General features: G+C 36.0%; 1 protein-coding gene across 1 annotated transcript in view; it reads right to left on the bottom strand.

The window, feature by feature from the left end:
- SRBD1 (S1 RNA binding domain 1) overlaps positions 1-27,355 on the bottom strand; it is a 130,941-nt gene that overhangs the window by 40,887 nt on the left and 62,699 nt on the right. The window contains exon 18 of the mRNA XM_026846115.1: positions 15,068-15,150. Coding sequence (XP_026701916.1) covers positions 15,068-15,150 — 83 coding nt within the window. The remainder of the gene's footprint in view (positions 1-15,067; positions 15,151-27,355) is intronic.

The following is a 27,355-nucleotide window of genomic DNA, read 5'->3' as shown; positions in this document are numbered from 1 at the left end:
CATATTAATTTCATTCCATGTTTAATATTCGCTTTCTCACCTTGAGGCAGCAGTTTACACCAAGATCATCCCACTCACAATAGTAATGGTATGTCTTTATGGTGGTTTAGGTATTTATTAATCAAAAGAAACAGTCTCAGTTAATCAAAACACAGATTCTAACAGAATAAAGTTAAAAATTATAATCTACTCAATCTAATTCAGTTCTGTACATCCAAATGTAAGCCACATTTACTCAATAAACCAAGGGGATAATATTATTTATATAAGTGTACACAATAATGGAAAAGAAGCTTACCCATATCGTACTTTAGTCACATTCTTCTTTCTAAAAAATATAGCAGGAACAAAGCTCTTTTTTTAATATTCTCTGGAAAAAATGTATACTGTCTCTGAAAATGAGCTCACTGTCCAAATACCAGCTTCATCAATTTCTTATTCAACAATCAGACTGATGTAGTAGTGATTTATTTCACAAATCTCTACATTCAATGCCATGAAACAAATTTAGCCAATAGGGAGGCTTACTGAAGAGTTATATCGTTATTTAAAAGATTCACCCCCCCCGCCCAGAAAGGCAACACCTGTACTGTAGCAAACATTCGTTATGCAGTTTTCTTATTATAAGCAAGTAACTTAAAAAAAAAAAAACACCGAACAAATTGCATGGTAGGTGAACACTTCAGCATGTCTGTAAATTTAGAGCATTAACGTAGACATACTGCCTTATACATATTTAACTTCTTCCCAGCATGACTATCACTATGAACATCACGTGAATGGGATAATATTAACTCTTTTGAGTGATACCACTGTTTTCTTAAATTACACATTTCACCAAAACTAAAACACATTTATGACATGTAAAATTCACAAATTAGAATGAAATGAAGCAGCACAGTTACATTAAGTATAACTGAACATAATTAAGACTTTAAAAGTTTGAAGAGTTATCAAAGTTGCAAAATAGATGATTCTTCAGCACTGTTCCTTGAAAACTAAGATGCTTTGCAACATCAAACTTAAAACAACTCATCACTACAGCCTCACTGTACTCAGATATCAATTACATCATCCAACTTCACACAGGAGCACTGTTTTCTATAGCACACATTAATTTCTGATATCCAAAATCTCAATCTTCATACTACATCAAGATCCATTTCTCCAGCTTCAGGCTGCAGCACCCTAGCAAAGTTAGCTGAGATTATTTTTCTTACTCTCAAACTTCACTTCAGTAGAATCACAGCAGTTTATCAACAATGCTCCAACAGGAAGATAAAATATAGTGAAATTTTTCATCACTAGTTCTTGTTCTTATCACTTTGTATCACCAGCATTTGTTTTTTAAGTTGAAGTATATACAGTCTACTCCATGTTTTTTGGGGATAATTAGCTGTATGAAGTAAGATTAGCTTAAACATAAAATGTTGCTCTAAAGCTATTTAAAAACTGAGACAGAAAAAAAATGAAAGAAGGAAAGAAACAAACTGTGCCAAACCTAGTGCCTTAGCTGAGTGTTTTTTTGAACATTCTCAAAAGCGTAAGGTTTCCTATTTACTTCAGGAAACAGCTTACAAGTCAAAACGTGCTGGAGGTTTTTAGTTTTGTTTTGAGCTGCCAATTGCTAGTCAAGATTACTATTAATTTTACAGGAGTGTTAAGAATGCAAATGGTTAACAGTAGTATAAACTATATACTTGGTTTAAGTTTGAATGTCTAAAACTATTACACACTGCATTCATCTGCATTCCCTGTTTATGGGAATGAAATATGTAGTCATTTGAAGTCCACAATATGTATACTGTGTTTGTAATAACTGCAGATTTTACAAGCACATTATTCTTTCCATTAGGATTAAAACCTCACCGAATAGCAATTTGTGAAAGAATTCTAGCAGGGCCCTGAGCCCAGAACTCTGACCTCTGATGAGATGCTTGGCAGCAACAAACTCTAGGTCTAAGCAAAACATCTGGTTTGAGTTAGACTTCCTGAAAAAATAGCCCCTGTACTGGGGAAACTGGTATTCACTCAGCTTTGTCTATACACTTTGACTGACTTCAACACAGTTGCGGGGGCTGTGGGGGGGGAAGAAGCTTTGCCAGAATGCACGTCAATCACTGTAGACTTCTTGGTGGCCTCCAAAGAGCCAGGCACTTACATTAGGAGACACTGTATGCATTTGTTCATGCTTCTTGGGCTTTTTCCTATTGTACTTCATAGCTCAATGTTTTTTTTCAGAATTAGTGCCAACTCTGAATTACCTAATCCAAAACTACAGTTGAGCTCAAAATATAAATTTTGCCTCAACAAATAGTTTCTGCAGATTTTTTTAAACAATAATTATTTTAACTTCATTTTTCTTGCAAATTTAGACAATCACTGTCATTATAAAATGAATGGGAATATTCCCCAAAGAAACACAAACTCCCGCTGCCAAGAAATTTGTAAGAACAGCAACAGCTTTTGGTTGGCTCCCAAAACTGTTATACACAACACCATTTTTACATACATTACATACATAACAGCACCACAGAGAAGTAACTAAGAAGAATGCCGATACACTGGGGCAGGGTGTCCTAAGTCTGTTGCTCATATATGTAATCAGCACAAGCTCCTGCATAAAAGGATAATAAAAGGATAGTGTTGGTGCTTGCTTCTTATTCTCCTGAGATGGAAGGTACATCATATCACAGACAGGTGAAAATGAAGAAATTAATAACTTTTGCTAGCTGGGTAAGGGCTGCACTATATTACAGCTGAAAGCCCAGGTAAGACAGACATGAATAGCTCCATATGGTAGGTAGGATGGAGCTTCAGTAACGTATGTGACTGCCAAGGAGAAGTGCATGGCCAAACTCAGTTCACCAGACTGGCGTTCTCTATGCAGGAGATTTTTCATTTTTAAACATCACAGTGAAGCCTTTTTAAAGTTAACAAGCCATAACAATGAAACCAATGATATCTACTAAGACCTGTTACATTAATGGATACACAAAGTGGCATTGTCTTACATAGAACCAGGAGACTTAAAGTAATTTAATTTTGAGTTTCACAATTTAATGGAGATCTCTGTCAACATATTCATCAATGCTGCATATACACGCATGTAAGTATACGAGATTGTGTAAGACGTGTGATAATATTTATCTATACACAGTTCTGCCATGTACAGATGAATTTACTTTTGCCAGCACTATTAGTAGGACCTTATTCTATTAGTAGAATAGTCTTTTGTACACTCTCTGCTTGATAAAAATGTATTGTGAAAAAAGCATATGAAAAAGTATTTTCTTCCATCTACTGCTCTATTTTACATGTCTGCCATACGACTGTATATTGTCAATGCACTCAGTTTATTTTCTTCCTGTGATTGCTAATGCAATAATATTTTTATGCCTGATCTAGCAGTAACTTTACACTGGAATTAAATGTCAATTTCTACTTTCCACCCCCAAAATTCTAAATTAAACGCCACTGATACTGACCCCCTGCATTCAGGCAAAATGCAGCCACCAATCCACAAAGGGACATTTATAAAATAAGCCTTGCTTGTTTGAGCTGCAACACTGCCGTCACTGGAGTTTCAGCCGAGAGACTTAAATAAATAAAAATAAACCAAAGTAATAAACACCATGTTTTATGGAGCTGCACAAAAAAAAAAAAAAAATAAAAAAATAAAGAGGTCCTCCTGGCAAACTTGAAAGATTAGACTTAAAAGCTGCCTCTCTCATTCCGGAAGACTTCTGGCCCACACTACTAAATGCCATTTCGGAAGGACAGGACAGTCAGCTGTGGGCAGCAGGGCCACCCACACAAGTGTCTGTGCTGCCCTTCTGCGCTGCAACAAGCTGCCCTTCTGCACATGACAATATAGGAAACAAAACAATGTTCCAAATTAAGTCAACTTAGAAATTTCTGGGGGCAATTGGAATAACAAGCCACCTACTAGTGTCTCAGGCAACATAAGGCTGGTTGAAAAAAAATCGCCTCTAGCCCAAGGCTTTGTAATATATAGTTATGTTCTCCAAGGAGCAAAATTTTTCTACTACTGATGGCATTCCAGTGGCCATGTTATTCAAACGTATGATGTGAAACAATTTTTATTTTTTTTTTTTTAGGAAATAACTCACATATGTCTGTAGATTTTAGTTTTCCGGAAGACTGAATATAATTTTAGAATCATCATTGTCAGTTGGTTGACAGCAATAAAGACAACATTCATTTTAAATAACTCGGAATTATATACAGTTGAGTAAATTTGAATTTGTTTTGCTTTAAGGTCTTCCAAAGTTGAGGCCAACATGCTGAACAAAAATATTAAACTATCTATAACCCTGTGTCAACATATGATGCTACTGGGAATGGTAAGTGAATTAATTTTCCAAGGAAAATTAATTACTTATGACTTACAGTTGTAAAAGCAAACAACGTAACTCTGGATTAGGGCACATTTAATTTCTGTTTGGAGTAGCGATTAAATTAATTTCATATAATTCATGGTATGTAATGGAAAGCAGAACAAAGATGAAATCTTAGACAATGACTGACACAGAAAAAAGTGTATATTTATGTTCCTGATACAAAAATAAAGGTCACAGATATTAATCACTGTCTAGTGAAACATGATTTTAGTTTCTAAAATGATTTTTTCAAAACGGTTTGTAGGAAAAGTGTTATTAGCAAGATAAAAATCTAAAAAGCAATAAATCACAACACATAAGAGAAATCTTGCATCTTATATTGTCTTCTAGTGAAAAGGAACTACCATTTTGCAGTGACATATATTGAATAACATAACTGTCACTATATTATTATTATTAGGTACAGCAACATTAACTTAAATTCATCCTACAATAATTTAAGTTCATCTTAAAGAGGAGAGGAAAAATTTGATCACAGATCCAATATTTAAACAAATATGTACACTAACATCACACCACAACTTAAACATGTAGGATTTTTATCAATTAGTTACATTTTATAGTAAACAGTTACTGAAATAAATCTATAGCTCAAGTGAACATGTGAAAGAGTTCTTGCAGCATTCCAAATTTGATATCTGTTCAAACTAAGTAAGAATAATTATTTTATGTATATCAGTGTGAAACAAAGTTCTTATTTTACATAATATCTATCACTAGAAACATACATATTAAGAAACCATTGATAGGTTTTAAAACCTATCATAAGAATTTTAATTGCCACTTACGGTCTACTGAAGGTGAATACAACTTTATTGCTGATTCCAGACTTTGGCTATCAAGACAACAGCTGCTGTGCTATGAATTCACACAGAATCACTCAAAAGTATGATAATACTAGTATTTTTCCTTATGAGTCAAATGAATATACTGTTAGTTCATGAAACCAAAACAACAGATGCAACAGATGACCGCTACACAGCATGCAGTGATTATGGAATTTCACTAACAAATAATATTTACATTCATGATGTTTAAATTGAACCCCACCACACACACTGAAATTAAGTGAATCACATCCCCACTGTCACTTTTACCTGACTTTGGACACTAAAAAGATGCTTTTACTATGGTCATAGCTTAATTTTATCATTATAAAGTTTACATTAAAATCTGACTAGAATTCATAACATGGCATCTTAAAGATTAACTTCACATAAAAAAATTAATGTTTGAGCCTAAAACATAAGTTATATGAACACAAATATCACATCATCGATATAGTTAATGCCAAGCATAATCTGTGGCGCTCTGGCTATTTTTTACTGTAGTATATTTAAGAATGTTTAACAAAAAAAAGCTTAAGTTATAAAATTTAATTGAAACCTAGATGAAATAAGATGAACATTTTTTCAACACTCAAATTGTGTACTTCCACTTAAAGTTATTAAACACTTGAAATAGAAACAGGAAACCCAACAGCATCTCACACATTTTGGAATCTATTTAATCAATAAACTTTTGGAAAGATAGACTTTATCATCCTCTTTTCTGTCTCAGCTTTTAGTCAACCAAATGTTTTCAAAGAGATGCACAGAGAAGCCATATGAAGCCGATTTTCAGGATCCCAGCCTCAAAACTCCCATTTTGCTTCTCTTGCCACTTGGCTCCCACGTCACACAACAGTCTCTCAAAAGAATTTGAATCTGCCTGGCTGTATCATAACTCAGCTTGACTGTGTTTGAACTAGCTCTGTCCAAGTACAGTTACAGAAAAGCAAAAAAGACAAACTGAAATATTAAATAGGCTTGCACCCTGTACCTGGGCAATTCTGTTCAGTAGTTCTATCTGATGCTTTTGTGGTAGTCTGGAAGTAAATCACCTTTACACCTGTATTTTGTAAACAGTAATGTATAATTTTAATCCAGTTAGAGCACAAATCACACAAAAGTTTACACCAAGTCTGTTGTCATGTGGCAACAAAAAACTTCCTAATGAACTTCTGCCAAGAGAGCTGGTAATTAAGCAATCAGAAACAAACTGACAAGAGAGGGCAAATCTGTCCAGCAGCTGTTTCCTATCACCACCCATAGATCATCCCACCTCAGTATACCAACACTTCTGAAGCTTCCTACTTTAGCTAAAATCTCAGCAGCTGCATAAAACCCCACATATGCAGATACAAACTCTAATAATAAACACCAGTCTTGCAAGAGGGGGATTATTAGCAGTAATGTCTAAAGTTTACCTGCAGTTCAGGTTGCTTACAAAGGCACCTCTCTGACAAGCTTTCAAATGCTGTCTACAATGCATTTTTGGTGACAGCAGTGGAAAAAGCTGCAGTCCACGGGCAGCTTCATGAGTGACAAGTGCAGATGCAATGATACCGCTGTGCTCTTGCACTCTTTGTAAATACACATGCACACATTTTCCTTCATTTCCTTAAAGGGGCAGCATTGCACCTCAGCAAGCCAGCACATTTTCTTAGAGATGCCAATAAATATATACAGTGTACAAACTACAATCATTAACAACACTACTGTTACCCTCTTTCTGTATCCCTTTGTTGTGTTATAACTGGACATAACATACTAGAAGTTTACTGTGCTTTGCTGTGATTTCTCTTTGCCAGACTGAGAATAGGTAGACACAACCGACAAGATTCCACCAAGTTACAGGCTATAAACCATCCCTGGCAGCCAGCAAAACTGCTGCTGAAGTATGCAAACTTGCCAGAGGTGTAACTTATTTGGAAAGGAGTCTTAAGTTTTGCACACCTACTTCACTGGGGTGGGGAAGCAACCAGAAAAGATTACAGGGTGATTATCTCTTCCTGACAAAGCTGTCTGCAAAGATTTTGTTCCCATGGATGTCAGACAGCTTGGTTCACAGGGCTTTACTTTTCAAAATGAAAGCATATCATTTATCCTAAAAATGGTGTTGGGCAAAACCACATACGATTTTTGCTTGGTTTCCTCAAAGAGCTAAAGCTTTACCACTACTACATGAGAATTAAGCATTCCATAAGTTGCTGGGTGTTAGAAATCCTGCAATAATCATGAATTCACCAGCCTACATACCCACTTTTTTTTTTGAAATACACCTTTCCCCTGAAAGACCTTTTTTTTCTTTGACTACCTTTAACAATATTTTATAGGTAAAACCACCACACCCCATCCCTTGAAAAGTTTTTGTACACCTTAAAACTTTGAGTACTCTGCTCCCTTTTCCACAAATTTCCAAGCAAGCAATTCCTTAATGTATGCTGAAAAAAAAAATGCTGCTACAATAGTCTCTTCGCAGGAGCCTACAGGTTCACAGGAGAGGTTTAAGTTTCCTTTATTGAGGAGCAAATCTAAGAGCACTATGAAATACTATCCCACATGCCCCTGTCTTTCAAGTCCCAGTGAGTTCATTCCAAGACTAGTACAGAAGCAGCCCAGGATTTGTCCTGATACTATCTTTTTTATTATTATTTACAGAAGTGGCAACATATCCTTTAGTCTACATTGTTTAGGAACTTCTTTAATATAAGAATAGCCAGGTTTCTCTCATGCTATCCCACAGTTTCAGACTCCAGTGCACCAGCATATTTCATGTTATAAAATTTTTCAAGTTACATTACACACATAATTAACCTGTTGCCTTATACTGCCCCAAAGGAGTGATATACATTCATTAATAAGTGATTTGATTACTCTGAGATATACAGACAACATGAGTACTGGTATCTTTTGACACTTTGTGTTAAAGCAAAGGTTCTCTTTACACAACCATTTCAGTTAAAGTATGGAAAACCATAAGCAAGCTCACAAAACTATATTATACCATAGGAGATTTGTTCTTTGCCTAACTGTATGTACAAATTCAGTGTAGTAATACAGAAGGAATGCTGCAGTGTTTCGTAGACAGGTTGTTCAACTGGGTGTTGAAACCTGTAATCTACAATTCTGACCAGCAAACAACACTCCTGCTGAGCTGAGTTTCCACAAGAGCTACGTGATTCACACAATATAAAGCGTGGCTCACCTAGTAAGACATCCCATTTTCTTAATCAGAAAAATGCTAGTTGCAAACCCCCACAAACTTATTTTAGTAAGCTTAATAAGGCAAATGCAAGTTTGAGGTTGTTTTGATAATCACACTGCAGAGATTAAAAAAAAAGGACACTCTTGCACATCATATGTAATCATATTCTCACATCATACACGGGTGATTCTCCTATGCTACTCAAGTAACACACCTAACTACTCATATACCTTATGGGTCAATTAAGCAAAAAAGAGAAGTTAAATAAAATTCTTAAATACTTGGTGAAAAAAAGTACATTTCTGGCTGAAAAATGAGTCAGCTCCAGTACTTTGCTCTATGGTATTAAATAAAAGCATACTATGTGAAGGCTATGTAACAAAAATCACATACCAAGAAGGATACAAGTCTCATGTTTCACCATTATAAACTGTCTCTTATATTTCAACATTAAAAGCATAAAAAGTTTTAAGGAAAAATGAAGACAAAGGTTTTCTCAAACCACACATTGATTCTTTGCAATGGCCCATGTTCAGATTATGACAACTTTTGTTTGCAATCACCAACTACTTCACAGCTTTCTTTTTGTTAGCAGCTTCCTATTTAAAAACTAATTTGCAAGTTTCCACTATTAGAGAAACAATACAACATTTACTTTACTTTACCCAAAATGCTGGTTTAGGTAATAGAGAAATAGATTAAGCCTCAGAATGGCTTAACAAATAAAGATACCAAGTTATCTTTGCTAGGGTTTTGTAAGAAGAGGCTGACAAACACCTGCAGTGCAAGGGACAAGGCCAACTTCTCTTGTGGGAAATAATACAGACTTGTTCAGCCCACAGCTGTATCACACTGACCCAACCATATCTGATCTTACTCTTGTACTAGAGATACCCTTGAGGTACCTTTGATTCCTCTGTTTCTAAAATGTCATAGTTCACCTTCCAAATATCTCCCAGTTTAGTAACTAATAAGCATTAAATATACATTCAGTTTGCCTCAAGTAAATGATTTGCATGATGGGCCTTCAGAAACATAGTAACATTTTATATGATGCTACTGTCAAAAACGCCACACATTTCTAATACCCATCCTGTCACACAGGCACCCATTGGAGGTTTAGAAAGACTTGACAGTGTCGATGCCAAACATATCTTTTTGGGGAGAAAGATGATGATTAAAGAATGCAACAAGCTAAAAGGGGTACCTGCAGTTTCAGCCACATGCAGGTAGAGGCCAGCACCATCCTCCCACCACTGCCCACCAGTTCCCCCTCATCAGCATGAGCATGGTGTGGCACTGAGGCAGGGAAGAACAGATCCACGCAGAGATGGCCTGCAACAGCAGAAAGCACTCTACATGGACTTCTAGAAGAACAGAAAACCACCTCCTTCCTTTCCAACAGGAACTGAGATGACACTTCAGTGAGATGCCTCGGTATTTAGCTCGCCATAATTAAGACAGAACTGGTCCAATTAAGGAGGAAGCCTATCTGATTAAAAGCATTCCCTAAAGTTGCATTGTCGTTTAATGAAACGTATCCATCTTTTTTTTGGGAAAAAAAACAAGCATAAAACATAACAAATTGCAACCAAAATAAAAAAAAAAAAACCACTCTACAGGTAATAATTAAATGAGAAATTGATGCACTTCAATAACAAGAACAACATGGGAAGAAAAAATGACAAGACAGAAAAGGCATTTTTGAATTTAATTAGGCATTCTGATTAAGCTTTATGAAACTCACCATTGATCAGGATCTTCCAGCAGTATATAGAAAATAAACCAAGAATTCACTCAATTTTGTTTTTCTCTGAAGGAATTGCTACTTAAGAGTACTGTTTACAAATTTTATTTATTTGACACAAAGTGTCCCAGCTACATCTGGAATCAAGTATCCTCCCACTTCAGAGGTTACACAATTACATAAGTTATCTCTTATATCACAGAATCGTCTAGGTTGGAAAAAATCTTGAAGATCATCCAGTTCAACCATTAACCTAACACTGACAGTTCCCAACTATACCAGATCCCTCAGCGCTATGTCAGCCCAACTCTTAAACACCTCCAGGGATGGGGACTCCACCACCTCCCTGGGCAGCCCATTCCAACGCCCAACAACCCGTTCTGTAAAGAAATGCTTCCTTATGATATCGTCTTGGGATGTTAACTTTCCAAATGTGTTAAACAGTGAAGATGTTACCATGTACAAAAATATATCAATGAAGAAATTTTTATACTCCAAAAATTATAATGACCAAATAGGATATTGCTTTTTTAAGATCAGACATGGTGCACATTTTTTAATATTATATATGACTTGTCAAAATTTGCGATCCTTCACATATCACATATTCTGTTCTTAGGCTACAGGTGAGTTTGAGTTCCTTTTTTTTTTTTTTTTTTTTTTTCTTTAAACATCCAGGGATTTTGCTCATTAAATGGACAGCAAAATACCAACCAAACTTAACACAGTCCATTAGCATTATTTCTCCTTTCTCTGCCTTAGATTCAGGTTTTGATGTTTTAAAAGTTTACTAACTTAATTCCCTCTTTACTTGAGGCTATTTGTCTTTGATAGGGACTGGTGGACAGAACATTTATGCTAGTGCTGTTTTATTCTCCTATGAAAAGTTGGGTTTCTATTTCAGAGGAAGATTTTTTTTTTTCTTCTTTAGGAATCATTTTTACTTTTTATTCATTTTTTTTTTCTGTGGAATTCAATTCCCTAACCTCAGTCTTTGTGAAGGAGCTTTGTTCTCAGCTCTTATCTACATCTTCCAAGACCATTACAACTGCAGTGGTAATTCATCAGCTAAAATTCAGTTTGCAGCACAATAAAGTCTTGAGCCACTAACTGCTTCTTCCCCAAGAGGAATTTAGCTTTGAACTGGCATGGGGAGGTGGCAAGGCAAACACACTCTGTATCAGACAGAGTCTGGGCATCATCTTTGTGTCCAACTACAGAAGAAATCACAGTATTATGGCCTGAAGGTGATGAATTAATTTTGGCTAGGTTCCTGTCTGGGAGGAAAGAACAATTTTGCTAATGAGATAAAGATGAAGTAAGACAAGGACCTTTAGGCAACTGGAATTTAGTCTGAGAGAGGCCCTAATAAATCAGCTTGTGCTTCTCTTTGTTTAAGGAAATACCTGTTAGGAGATCCAGGGCCTGTTTATTTTTCTCTGACAAAACTGATTTTCTTGGTAGTGCACAAACTCCGAATCATAACTTGAAATGATAATAAAAGCAGGTGTTTAAGTACAAGTTTCAAATTTTATTGTCGTTTAAAGTAAGTAAACACAAAGCCCAACTGATGTGACTCAATTTCCAGAGATCTCCTGCTACCTGGAAACTCCTATTTCCATACCCAAAGTATCCCTACCTAAGTGAGCAGATTTATGAGGAAAACTTGCACAAGAAAAACTAGAACTCACCAATATTTTCAAAGGTGCACACAGAAAGTACCAAGAGGCCAGGTGGGAGGGATCAAAAATCCCATGGATGCTGTGACAACAAAAGACGCACCCCTTTTCCAACAGTACTGGAGGGGCGGAGTGCAGAGCAGGGCACTACTGTAATTGCTGATAGCAGTAACAGCTCCTGCCCAAGAGGGTCACTCATCAGAACATAAAACTCTCCTGTGCCATTGGTTTGGGAACACACCATTGTAAAATCCTACAGCCTTCCTCAGGCAGGTTCGGCTTCACTAGTCTCTCAGAAGAAACTCCCTGAAGAGACGGAAATAATGTCTCTTAGCTACTGCTTTTCAAGTAGAGTTGTTTGGGACCTCTGGCTATCTTAAACTGATAGGCCATGTCCCAAGTCAATCAAAATTCAGGCTGCTGTGAAAGCAGTATCCCCAGCTGGACCACACTCCCAAGCTCCACGCTGCTGTCCCACTCTTATGCCAATCCAGAACATCACACAGCCATTGCTAGCACCAGAATAGGATTGGGGTGCTTGGGCAGGAGTGGCACAAAAGGCTCCTTCAGGGAGCTTTGTACTTTTATCAACACACAGTGAGCATGCAACCATTCCTCAAGAAACTACCATCCTGCTCATGGTATACAGCTTCCGCAGTCACCGGCAGCAGCGTACAGCCTTGGCCTGCCTTTGCCTGAAGAAGCAGAGGCCAAGTGCAGGTCTAATCACTGCCTGTCCTTCAGGACAAGAATGCCAAAACTTGGATTTGTCAGATCCCAAATTAATCAATTTCAGGGTTTTTAAGGAAGGAGAAGTCATACATAAATGCTAGGTTTATAGTTACAGTCAGCTAAGAAAGTAGCTTTCTCTGTGGAAAGCCTGTTGTGTTTTTGATGTTGACTGCACATCGCATATTTCATCCCAGAAATTAATAAAAAGCTACAGCTAGCAATTAGGTTATAAATTAAAATATAACAAAACCTTTCAAATTGACTTGGATAATATAAAAATCTTTATCTGGAATAGTCCTTATCAGCTATTACTCTGGGACCCCCTGTACAACACAACAGCTTTTCCACGCTTGCCCTCTGTGATGTCAGCAAGTGACTGCTGTCATTGAAGGAAGACCACTCGTAACAGTTTAACTCTTCTTCTCCTTCCTTGCCCTCACCTGCCCAAGAGCTCTCATGCCCAAAGCGTAGCAGAGCTTCTGCCTTTGCTTTCAGGAGTGTCACATAAAGCTCTAGTACCACTGAACGACCACCTTACAGCTTCTGTTGTGATGGTTAAGAATTCTGAAAAAGGGTCTATCTCAGAGAATTTATCCAAACCATGATGAGACATAAAAGTGCAGATAGCTGGTAAAGAACAATTTTTTAGGTCTGTCTTTACCAGACTTTTAGAAATTATTTCTCTGAGACTTTTCATACAACCATTTCGGACATGATAATACAGTAGGGTGTTTACTTGTAACAGTGGATCTAGTGGATCAAGAAGCTTCCCTGAAAGGGCCAGGAACATGGTACTTACCCTGCTCTGTTTCAGTGCAATGTAAATGATGCCAGCTTCAGTCACTGAGGCAAGTAGTAAACTGCTACAATACCTTCATTGCAACTTTTATCCGATAATACCATGCTCCCAAAACCATACAACCATCACCAGCTTCGCACCTTTCTGCTTTAGATGTATGCTTGTACAATGTGCACATGAGCCTTAATAAATAGTGTGCACCTAAATTAGTATCTTCTAGACACAGCAATGCAAGTTCCTAATACTTACAAATTCACGGTATACTTTGAATAGTAAAATATTCTAATTCTAAAAAGAAACTAGCTTATTCTCAAAGCGATGACATACCATTTAAAGATATTTTTTGTTAAATAACTTTTTGCTTAAAGCAAGAATCGAGAAAAATCTGTACCACTTTTCATTATTGTTGTTATTACTGCTACTGTTACAAATAAAAGCAGTGGGTCCGCATAAGGAAGGAAACCAACTATCCTTCAGATCGAAGCTCCTCTTTTTGCCAGATCACCACCCCCTGATTTATAGCTGTCACCATTAAAGCAAATTTTTACTGAAATCTGGACACATATGTTAAAGAAATTTACAGTATTTCAGCCCTTCCATCTAATTTTCCTCAAAACCTATGGTGTAGTTCATACTGAAAGATTAATTATCTAAGCTTGTTTTGCTGATAAGCCTTGCAGTTAGCAAGCAATGTGAGTACATTTTACAGTCTGTGGCAATACAAGTAGGGCTTGCAAAAGCAGTATTGAGCACTACCTTAACCAACTAAAATGTTGGCCTCAGTTCTTTAAAAAACAAAACAGGATATACACTACTTTGATATTTTTCATAGCACCTTCTTTGTCACACCATATTTAGCAGAAGCAGTAAAGGATTCTAGGCTGCTAATTGCATTCTATCCCATGAACTCTGTGCTAACCTGAAAGCACAGATCCAGACAGTTCCAGACTCTTAAATTTACTGACATTCCATAGTTTCAAAAATAAAGAGAAAAGTAATGCTGAAATAATTTTTTTTTAACACTTCTCTGTTTGTAGGACTTAAGCACATGCATAAATGCTTTCCTAAATGGATGCTAATATACTAGAAAATGACAATAACTTATGTACCACTTCTCAATACCATTCACTTTGTAAAGACACTTTGAAGGTAAAAGTTACTTCTCAGAAATAACCTACAACAATGTATAAAAAGAAGAATTGCCAAACGTTTTCCAACTCAGCTTTAGTAAATTAAGAACTTCATAACAAATGCTTTTATTACAAACTTCTAAGAAGGAATGAATGTAATAATACAAATTAATGGCTTCTAAATGGAGGATCAATATCTCATTGCGTTTTACACAAAGAGCTAAAACCCCATTGCTGTAACAATACAAAAAACCAGAAAGCTTAACAGATCAGGTTACCTGTCTGATTTGATGTTTTTAATAGACTATAAATCTGGCTAAAGCCATTTCAGAGTCTCAATCACAATCATTAAAAGTAAAGGTTAAAAAAAGAGGCAGTCTATGACTTGTAAGTACTTACTATCTTTCTGTCAACTTTACAAATGCCTTTCAAAGGAGACGTAACTAGTTGACAATTCTAAAGCAGCATTTTGGTGTTGCTCTATATCTTGATAGATTATTTAGATTAAATGATATGTATTATCTTACCTGATACATTCCAACTCCTATGTGTTTGGGCTCAATTTTCACTAGCTCAGCTAATGGGTCTTGGACGCGTCTAGCTATGGAAACTGAAACACAGAATTAGAAGATAACTATGGGTTTTATCTGAAATTCAGAATCATGCAATTGTTTTTGATTTTTTTCATCTTCTACATATTTAATTTTTTTTTACCTGGAAAATAATTAATAAAATAACAGAACCCTTTTTCACTGTTAGACACAATATATGAAGTGTACATTAATCAAACTTTTTAAATTGAGTAATTTCAGCAAAGATGTTTCAAACTGTAATCATGACATTTAAAAAGTTTTTTCAGGCCACAGAGTTAACAAATAGGACTGTGCACATAAGATTTTCCCCTTGTATCTATACTAAAATGCACATGTAACATTTAAAATTGAACTCTGAAATATCCTTTTAACCTTAAATCACATATATGTAGCAACAAATAAACATTCAAAAAAGAATGGAGTAACTGTTCCCAGACTTATTAATCTAATATAGCATTTTCTAAGGTATATATTATATACTTACATATTATATGTATATAATTCAATCATAAAATTTAGTGTTCACTTTGAAAATGATTCTTGAACTTTAATCTAAACTGCATACCAAAACACACCAATTTGAAATCTGTCATCATTATAACCACGTTTAGAAAAAAAACCAAAGCAATTTCCAACATTTCTGATACCATTAAGAGGCCATGGGAAGAATTTTGGTCATCTAAATGTTGACTCAAGACTGCATTTTTGAAGCATGTATTTATTGATAAATCCCTTACTGAAATTTCAGAAAAATTACTTATTTGCAAATGTCAGTTTTCAACCTTGGTCTAATCTTGCACATACTGAGTTGCAGTCAGTATTTGCAGTTGTGCTGCTTCCCACATATACTGAACTAGAAGAGTTTTACTTCACCAGTATTACATTCATAAACTTTTTTTTCTCCTGAGTAAAGACAATAGAGGTTGGTTGGTTTAGCAGCTCTTAGAACATTCATTCTACCTAGTGAAGTGAACAATGATGAAGAACAGGAGTGTCTTGGAGGTACTACAAGTCTTTGCAAAAAAGGACCAAAGGTCTTGTGCTAAATGCACAGTTAACATGAAGTTCACTGCTCGGTCACATAAGACTTCTCATATCCTTTGTTATCCATTTTAAGATATGCTGACAATGACAGTTTGCTAGCTAGGCTCAGAAAGCACTGTGCTGTTGATATCTGATACGCCTGCCTCTCTGGTGGCAAAGTCCTGAATTCAAAGGCCATCAAATATGCCTTATTTAAAAAAAAAAATAAAAAAAATAAAAAAAAAAAAAATCACAAAAGGTTAACCAGTGTAAGTATACTTGGCATATGCAAGTATAGATTACTACAGAAATGCTTGACTATAACAATCATTCATATTAATTAAATATCACCAGTCACCTAACATAAGTGGAACGAAAGACCAATGAAAGTACTGATGCAAACCAGAAAACATAAAAAATGATGCATTTCTTCTGAATGTATTTATGTCTATGTATAGATACTATACTTGTCTTTGGAGCAAGCTTTCTTAAACTCAACTTTAATAGCTATACAGTGTATTAGAAAACTTTCTTTTATCTTCACCTAATAGCAAAACACAGTTCAAAACTTACATTTTAGATAAGCTGAGAGCAAACACCTCTCACTGTCCACCATTTCCTTTTGTTACATCTTTTAAAAATAGCAACTACATGGATAGGTTGATACAGGAATTTTCCAAGACTAACTTTCTTCTCGTGAACCTTTAATTAAAAAGTAAAATTTAGACTCTTGTCAAAATAGCTAAGTTGACAATGCCATCATATCCGTAGGAGGCTTCCATCAGAGGTGTAGGACCTGATCCAGCAAAAATGCATGTCAGCATTCCCACTGGAACCAGCAGAACAACTGACATGCATAAAGTTACATAGACATTAAGTGCTTTACTGGATCAGGCCTAATACCAAAGCGCAAAGACCAACTAATAGTCAGTTATATGATTTAAGGGATGCAGCTCCTATGGCCAATACCAGCAGGACAGCTGACCTACGGACTTCCCACTAAAGCCACAATTTTATTCCAGAACTTTTCTAATTCAAAATAAAAGAGGGCACAATAGGGAAAAGGCAAGAGTTGTCCACATTCTCTCTAGGCACAAATTCAGCCAAGACTAGCAGCTACTGTCTCTTGTACAGGCAAAACCACATTTTCCTTTGTTACCGTACTAGCACGCTTCAATAGGTCGATCTTTTTAGGGGGCAACAAAGCTCTGCTCTGGTGATTTTATCGACGTGGCTGTGCTCTTACAATACAGAGTGAAACCATGAGGGCTCTGCAGAAGTGCAAGGTGTGCTAGCATGGACCAGACCAGAGAAAATAAAACCTGATGGTCTGACATTTTCCCCTTAGAAATTAAATCAAGACATTTTAAAAGTTTTAAAATATTAAACTATTTTACACTAATACAGGTATTGCCTAAAGCTATTTGTAAAATATAAAACTATTTTTTAAGGTACATTTCAGGAATGGCTAGAAACCACGCATTTTTCAAAGACTGACAATGAAACAGGTAATGCGTTCTCACTTCTACAGTTATTAAGGTATGCTTCACTTTTGCTCAAGCAAACATAAAATAAATTATAAGATGGCATGCAGGGTAAAAACAGAAAATCAGATTTCTCAAAAGTAATCAAGCAGGGTCAAACATGAAATGTTTGAGATGCCATTCTTAAAATACGCTAGTCTAAGTAAAATGTGAAAAAAATCTATTCAATATTAAACAGGGTATTTAGATCAGGATGACAAGGCCCTCTATTTAGAAAATCATGACAAGAATTGCACACCAGAGATGCAAAGCTTCAAGTTGTCAATTAAGAAGGAAACATTATTGCAATACTTGGAATGACAGTAACATATTGTTCTACCATGCAATAAATCCATGTAAAACTTTAAACCTTGGGGGGACAGGATGGCCTAGGTGGTCCTCTGACTAACATAGACAAACTTCACCTCCAAATGCAATAAGAAATAAAGGAGGTTATGGAAAGCATATTTACTGAAATCCTGTCTTGTCACTAAGACATATTCTGTCATTTTGTAAGAAAGGCAATTTAACTGTTTGGTGGTCTCAATTCACTCCCTACTTTGGTTATTTGACAGCACAAACCCACAAGATATTTAAGTATTTTTGCCTGTGAGCGATGAAGTGAAACACTTCTGTATGAGTTCCTTGCACAACTCATGTCAGTCTTGGTGTCTGAACTTCATAGAAAACGAGGAATTATATTAAAATGTTTTGTTTCCTAATGGCTAACAAGCAGATGTGCCCTCATGAACTTGCAAACGTACTTAATTATCTAGCTACTCCTGTCTTAAAAAGATCAAATCTCTCAATTTCAAACTAACAAATTTAAAATTAAGACTGTTTTCTTCATGCATACATGTCACATAATTTTGCTTATACTAGTACCTTCTACAACAAGTGATATCATTTTTCACAGGGATTAAAAAAGTATAGTGTTCCCTCTGGAATACTGATAATAGTTTTCAGGCTCAATCTTTTCAGACTGAAGATGGAAAAAAGTGCCCACTCTCAAGAGTGAGGGGCAAAAACAATATTGCAGGCTTCCAACTATTTCTCGAGATGATATCTTCTCAAGGTCCATGTCAGCTGCTAGTCCTAAAAAACAGAATCAGTGCTAACTTCTTAGTCAGGCTATCCGCCCCCCTTCGGTAATAAAACAGATCAAAAGCAATCATTAAGACCCAGATCAGATATGCACACTATTTAGGGTGCAAGAGAAGCTAAAAATCTTGTCAACTACACCGCAAGATTTAATATAAATAGTTTCAAGTATTGTGACTGTTTCTGGGGCAGCCTGACAACTTCTGTATGCAATCGCATATTAAAATGTTCTCCTTTTGCATTGCTCTATGTAAGAGCCACACCATAAAGCAAAAGCTTAATGGCTGTAGATAGGGAAAGAGTGAAATTGAATATATTAAGTTCTGCCAAATGCAGTGTAAGAGACTGCCAGAAATTATTATGGGCAAAAGAACAACCAAAAAAAAAAAATTTCTTTCAGTTGCAGTGGCATTCAAATATTGCTTGCCACTGCAAGCAGGAAAACACTATTAGCCAGAAGTCCAAGATGATGGCATTCCTTCCTTTAAACACACAGGTCTTCATATAAGGATAAACAACGTGTTCCAGTCATTAACTGTGACAGTTTACCTAGCTCCTATGAGTGGGAGCATTTGTTTGTGTTCTGAAACAATATGAAGCTTCCAGATGTGAAGGCAGTGGATAGTTTTACAAATAAATATATGGCAACCACAAGTTATTAGGCTATGATTAGTTCAACCTCAATTTTGTCATAAATGAGAAGACCATGTATTTTTATTATAAAACCTCAGTACTTAATTCTTGCAGACAAGCTACTATAAAATCCAAGTAACTCATCCTCCCTTCTATTTTACATTAACCTTTGCACCTTAAAAGTCTGAGTTGAAACTTCGATGTCAGTAAAATAAAATAAAAAAAAATAAATTAAGGTAATCAGAGACTTAACTCACAAATGCATATGTAATTACTGTCAATATATCATACCAGGGTAGATATGGAAACATTACAACTTATTTAAATCCTTTTATAAAGCCTATTATTGTGTTCAAGATCAATTACTCTCCATAAGTATCTGCAATAATGTTTACTCAGTGATCGATTGTTCAGGTTTCCTGAGTCCTGGAAGCTTTCTATCCTGTTGACCTGAATTTCACCCTCTTTGCAAAGGATACAGTGAAACGTACAGTAGTCTTTTCACTAAGCATTCTTTCTCAGTAGGTCAGGATTTGTGACACAGTTTTGAATCCCCATATATCTTCTTGGTGGATTTAAAGTATGCAATTTATTTTAAGCAACTGTTCAACAGCTGCATTTCATCTAAAATTCTTCTGTGGCAAGTGAACAGGTTTTTGTTTTAAAAAGGTTACATTTTAGTTTACTTTTAACTCCATAAAACTGATAATCTGTTATTTGCCCAAGATTAATGAAATAATAAATGACAATGTTCTATTTATTTACTACAAAAATCTTTAAAAGGCATGGCTTGAATACAAAAAGGAAATATGAAATACATTTACAGAAGAAAACTCGACAAATGATTACTACAATGCAGCTTTTAAAAGTAAATGTTTTTTCTTAGAAACACACTCTCAGAAACCCTTTTCTTAAGTACTAGTAATTTCTGTATCACAGGATCATAGCACTATTTTTATTCAAGGTGGGATGGGAGATATATAAACATTTAATTGAAGCCTGATGTGATTTTTCTGTCACAGAAATGAGTTAGTCTCACAGGATGGTATAAATTCAGAAAAAAATCTTTCCCCATCTGCTCAGCTTAAAAGGTAGACATCGTCAGTATGCTTTTCACATTCAAATTGCTGGTACTAATTTTAACTGCATCACCATAACATTGATTACTGTTACTATTGAAAGTAAAAAAACTACTTAAAGTTCTGTGCCTACAAGAGTTACTTATTTATATCAACAACAAAAAATTAACCTTTTGTAAGTGTCCAGAATGTCCTTTCCTATGCCTACAGTAAGAAAAAACAGCTTTGGTGAGTAACACACCATACTGCTATATTAGAAGCAAACCAAAACTCTTCAAATTGAAGAGCATCCTTGTACTCATTGTTCCTCTGGCTCCATACTTCAAAGAAGCAACAGAGCTTTCTAAGGAAAATACAGACACACGCGTGCAGCAAGTTACATCCAGAAGGAGGGAGGTAAATTTTCATAACTTTTATGCTAAGGGAATTGGCTTTACCAGAGCCTGGACTAGTGCTCTGCTCTGCATATCACTTTTAGGCAGAATGGTGGGGTATTTTCAGTTTGTTCAGAAGTGCAGAAAATGATGCTCTGTAAATAAAAGGCTAAGACCATCAGCTGAACTCAGATCCATCTGGGATATGAGATATATGTAAATTAGGAGGAAAGCAAGGTGAACATCACAGTTTTCCACAAAACATGCAAAGATCATGTCAGTTGCAAACATTAACATGTGAACAGAGAATGGTGCTCAGTTTAAAAGCTGTATGCACACATACAACTCAGCATAGTGAAAAATACTGATCCAAACCAGCCAGACAGAAGAGTTTTCACCTGGCTCAAAATAATCTCCTGTTTTAATTCTGTAACAAGGCATAAGCCTAGGGGAATATAAGCGGGTCTTGATCTTGAAGATCCAGCTCCTCTACTCCAGCTTCTACTACACTCGACAGCTTCAGTGGAAATACAGTGTTGATGAGCAGGATGTTAGTGATAATATACACTATCAGATATCATGAACTTTGCACTGATAGGAAAACATTAGATTATTGTCTAGAACAACAAGTAGTAAAGACTACAAACTTCTCTTAACACCTGTGTAACAACCCATTCAGCATTTGCCACTGGTTATGGGCAATTCAAGACCATTTTTCTCTCTCAAAATCATGATGCAGGCACACATGTCCATGCACAACTGTAGAAGGTTAAGTCATTTCCAGACTATCTGCAGTTAGGGACTGTTTAAGTTATCCACAGATTCCCTTTAATTTCTGTTTAAACTGTAGAGCCTAGCCCACACCTTGAGATGAGCTTCTGCTCATTAGTAGGAATTAGGTTCTATGGGAAAAGAAAGAACAAGCCCTTCGAAAGAACAAGCCCTTCTTTATCTGTTGCTGTTGTTCACCATTCATTTGGTTTCTTTTTCATTCCAACAGTATAATTAAACTCATTCCTGAATGCTACAGAATACAGCAGAAGAGAGATGGAATACAATTTCATTTTGTACTGCTATAATTGCACACAACCAAACAAGATAGGAACATGTTTTAACGCATAAGAACTCAGCACTTACTTTCCTTTCTTCTCTTTCTGAAAACTTGTAGAACTTGCACCAATCCTCTACGATTAGCTATAGAAGGAAGCTTCCACTTAGAAAGCAGCATAAATGGTTTAACCATCAGACTTCTGTACAATAAAGTTCTTGAAAAATGACCTTCTCTCCTGAGTAGCCAAGGGGGAGTAGTGCTCTTTTAAGAAGATGAAGAAATTAGCTCAAGTAGACATCAAGGCACTATGTCCCACACATCTAATCATCAAATTGTTTTACTTTCCTTAAGATAAAGTCAAAAGAAATTACATTTTTTCCAATGTTCCTTCTACTTGTTGGCCAGTATGACAGCTCTGAACTGTATGTCTCTATCTTTAACAGCACCCCAGGGAATAAAACCCTGTAGCATGACAGTCTCAAAGTCCTAACAAGCCCCCCAAACCTATACGGCTTTCTTTTGCAAGGAAAAGTGCAAGTGGTGTGCTGAACTTTGAGTGTACAATAATCCAATGTATTCTGCCCTGTGGAGAGGAGACAAGCAGATGGGATTTGACAATGCTAAGGCAAGTTGTGCTGTGTGACCTTTTGCTCTCTCAGATTCTTTTTTAGCCTCAGAAATCATCCTTTAGAAGCAACACAGTTTCTATACTGGATCACATCTGTGCATGCCACATGACACACATGCTTGCCCTGTTAGCATTCCAAATCTTTGCAAAAAATTAACTTCAGGGAATATTTTATCTACATTTGCTTCTTTCCTAACTGGATGACACAACTATGTGATCTTGACAGAGGATGGCCCTTCATGTCTGAGAGGAAAATGAGCATTTCTTGGAGTTGCTGCATTAGACAAGCCCAAGTATGTTGCTCTTGTTTCAGCATCTGAACACAGAATTGCAAATTAAAAAACAAATGCATATGGTTGCATTCAGGTACAGAAATAAATTGGAGAGGCTTAGCATGAGATCTCCTCTAACAAGTAATTGCACAAATGTGTTGTCTGAGATGTTACCCCTTTTCCCACCTCATCCTGTGTTTAAAGAATTCTATGTATTCAGGTTTGTCTACATTTTTATAAGTCACTGCAGTGAAGTATATTAGGTTTTTATTTTGCTTTTTAAATAGTGAAAGAAATAAGAGATTGCTTATTTGTTAGAGCAGTCATCTCAAAATGAAAGGTAATTCATCAATTTAATAAAATTAAGGCCTTTCTCATTTAATATAACTGAGCATATATTGAAAACAGGGTAAAAACCCAGCATGACTACCACCTCCTAGTGATTATCCACTATCAGGCCACTGTTTCACCAAAACTAATCAGCTTCCTCTAGTTGTTAGAGTTAGGTGACACTTGTTTCATCATGGTATCCACTTCAAGAGGTGCAGAGTCATCAGAAGAAAAAATTTCTGATGTGAGCACATGCCCAACAATTGGTGCATCCCTTTTCCTCCTTGTACTAAGGACAACAAAACCACCACTAACTGACCATACCTTAAAAAGTTTCTAGACATCCAGGAAGTACATAAATTCCCTATTTCTGTGTGTCAGTTCTTCAACATGAGTCACACATGCTTATGCTTTGCACCTGGCCCTCCATAGTCTTCTTATTTTGACTACCGAAACCGGTTCAAGCCAAAAAGCATTTGCAACAACAAGGAACTGTAGAAGTGGAGAAGCACTGAGAGGAAAAAAACAGAAAGTGTGGCAGTGTCTATGGACTGACACCTGCACAAACTAATTTTATTTCTCATCCCAGAAGCTTTGTTTTAATGAGAAATACAGATTCTGCACAAGAAAATAAACCCTTGGGCAAAACTATATAGGACAGGATGGAAGTAAAAAAAAGATGATCTCAAACTTTGGAAAACCATTTAATTCCAGAGTTCAGAGGCCCAGTGACAGCAACCAAAATCAGGTCAACACTGATTGTGACAGAGTCCATCCGTCTGAGGGAGGAATGCTTGTCACCGAATTCAGCTCTTTTTCTTTTACTCATGCAAATACCACCACATCAAGACAGTCTTCTCAATTGCTCTGATAATGAAAGACAACTAAGCGCAAGGAAAATTACTGGTAAACTTGCAAGGCAAAGAAACAGTTCACTGAGCACAGTACTTAAAACTACTTCAAAGGGAAACTTGCATCCAGGCCTCACATTTAAAGAAGGCACAAGCAAATCTCAACCACAGAGACCTAGAGTAACCCAGGAAATTTTACAGACAAGTTACAGTGAAAAAGTCCTACTTGAAGTTGCCATGAAAAAAGCCAATCAAAGGTTAAATATGAAGCTTCACACTGATGGCAGCTCAGGAGAAAAAAAAAAAAAACAAAAAAACAAACAACAAACAAACCAAAAAAACCCAGGACAGCCAAGTAAATATGAATTTGACAGCTTTACGAGAACTCCAAATTAAACATTTGACTACTTCTCTAAGAGGGTGGTCAAAGGACATGTGCCAGGGCAGAAACAGAACTACAGTCACCCACCCAGCCTCGCAGCTCCCTCATTACCATTCCACTAACCCTGGAGCAGGCAGTCACAAAGCCTTTAGGGGACACATATTAATAAGCTTCACAAAGGTGATCAACATTTCCAGCTTGCTAAGCACACTTTTATGGTGTCTATTCTCCCCTACAAAATTTCCCACCCCAAATCTTCAGCTTGTCCTTAGGCACAACTTTTGAGAAGGAGAATTCAAGGAAGCCTTGCATTCCCTTCTCTGTCAGGCTGCAACTCAATCACAAATTCATCCAAAAAGTCCTGTTACTGAACTCCAGTGGCTTGCTCTCTAGGCAGAACCCTCCTAATCTGCTGCAGCTGAACTTCCTCAGCCTATCAAGTAGGAAATCCTTTTATTGCTCTGGCCTATAAGCCTCTTATCTCCTAATTCTGTGAGGCTGAGAAATACTTGTGCTGCTCATTAATCCTACAATGACTGTCAGAAGGGGCTGTATACCTTCTCAAACACAAGTAACTACATTTCATCAACTTTTTTAGTGTCTACTTAGTTGAGTCCCACTCCACAAGATTTTACAGGAATTGATGTAGAAGTACAGAAGCTTCTGCACTTCTGTGAAATATTCAGATTTGGTGCTATAAAAACTTTAAAAGAACCTGGTTCAATGTAAAGAATTGATCTTAGGAGCTGGTATTGCCTAGTGCCATAAAGTCATCTCTGGAGGACAATTCTAAAGTTGAAAAAGAATCTCTTTCATTCTTTGCACTGTAGATATCAGCAAATTGTTTAAGAAACAAGCTGCTTTTTTTTTTTTTTCCTTCCCCAAGCAAGTGCAATTTTGGCTAGAAATGCTGTATTAATGATTATAAAGACTTTCTACTATAGTTTATACATACACCACTCATTTATAATAAATACACCATTAGTTTATAATGAGATCTATCTCAATCATTTATTACAAACCCATGTCATCCATGACCTTCAGACAGCTCAAAGCAAAAAAATAAAACCAAACATTTGAGTTCTTGCCTTAACTAATATCTTTAATTAGCAACTCCAAGAAATGCTAAAGGTTGCTGAGTTTCCTCTATATAATACTCAGCAAGGAGAAATTTATAAGGTAATATCAAGATTGATAACTTCTATTTCTCTGTATGAAGTGAAAGCCTGCTACAAACTGTTGCTAGACAGCACTGCAAATATGACAGATCATAACACAACATGTGAAAGTAAGTTCTCATATAATATGCATTATTTAATGTTTGACATTTATGTACCTGATGGACTAACAAGCCTACCTGTGTAATTCAAAAAAAACCCCAAAATCCTTCTAAAAAGCCTATGTCGAGAAAAATGTTAAAGTGGCAAACTGCGTTAAGATCACAGATATCTCACATCAGTTGTACCTTTTATTTTAACTATAAATGTCACACTTCATCATGCAGCTGTCATCTTCCTTTAATGTACTAAATGCTATCATGTAAGCACAGAATCTGACATGATGTAACACAACAATTAAAATAAAAAGCAAGTCAGCTTTGACACCATGTCACTTTTCTATTTGCTGCAAATTAAAGGAAAATCAAAAGGACAAAAGTAAAAGCTGGTCAAGAAAAAAAGTTTGCAAAAAATCCCAAACATCCATAATGTTTTCCTCTAATCTTACATCACATTTTTATGTTCAGCTTTAAAAAAACGTCCACAGCTTTAGTACAGCTAATTACAAATTGACACCAAAGACATCAAGAAGAAAGGTCTAAAACTTCTATAAAGACTCTGTTGTAATAAATATACTTCTAGCTTCAGTTACATAATAGCCAATATCCATGGAACTAAGCAGTTATATTTCACTTTCTATCAAAACCTTTTTCAATTTCTATCTACTCTCTGGTACTGCTGCATGTTAAAATTGCTGATGCTTTTCAAACCAGATGCAACATCACTTAAGTTATGCCTAAAGCAATTCCTAGTAATAATGAATAAATTATGAACTCTAGATAATTAATACTGAAATTGGTCATATATTACAAATTTGATTTTATTTACTGTATTTGATGTACAACACTAAAAGTGTCTGAAATGTTCAAAAGTTAACTTTGGAAAACAGAAGAATCATGTACATCTGGAAAAGTATACTGTTAGTAATTAAATTCACCCCTTTTCAGTGTTTTTCTGTTCATTTACATTAACTCTGAACCCACACCACATTTAATATATCAGCAACATAAAAAGCTTTTGCCCAAGGGAAAGTTAGTGGCATCTGTCACAAATACAGAAATGTCACATGCCTAATATTCATTCTGGCCATACCATGAAACATTCAAAACCTCTGCGGCCCAGGGAAGAAATAATCACAACAGAGCCTGTTCACAGGCGGGGAGGAAAGAGTCAAGCAAAAAGAAGCTAGAGGCCTATCCTGCAAAGGGAAGGTCTTGATACAGATATGTAAAGAATATTCCTGTAAAGACAGTAACTTGAAACATGGAGTTAACACAAATCCCTTTTTCTTCTTTGTAGAAATATGAGGAAAGAGGACCATGGGGAATTCTAAAAAGTTTTACCCCCAAATACCATGTAACTTCAGAGATGTTTTTGCTGATCTACTCCTATACCTTCCTAAGGATTTCCAGGCCAGTAACCTGCTAGAGTAACATTAAAATTAAGAACAGTATAATTTTGACTGAAAAAGATTTATTGCATTTTCAAATATGCTATATTTGACTGTGTATGGCAGCAAATTGCAGGAAAGCCAAGAAAATAAAACACTGATGTAAAGACAAATACAAAAAGACTCACAAATAAAAACACAAAATGAAGTAATCAAAAAATAACCTCAGACCTGTCCTTAACAGCTGTCTCCCAATAAACCAAATCCATGAATAAAATTTAGACACCAATGAAGCTGAAAGGAATTTA

The sequence above is a fragment of the Athene cunicularia genome, assembly GCF_003259725.1.
Source record: "Athene cunicularia isolate RWA chromosome 3 unlocalized genomic scaffold, athCun1 chr3_part1, whole genome shotgun sequence".
In the NCBI taxonomy this organism is placed as follows: Eukaryota; Metazoa; Chordata; class Aves; order Strigiformes; family Strigidae; genus Athene; species Athene cunicularia.
Note: the sequence above shows the minus strand (reverse complement) of the source record. Positions and strands in the feature narration are given on the sequence as shown.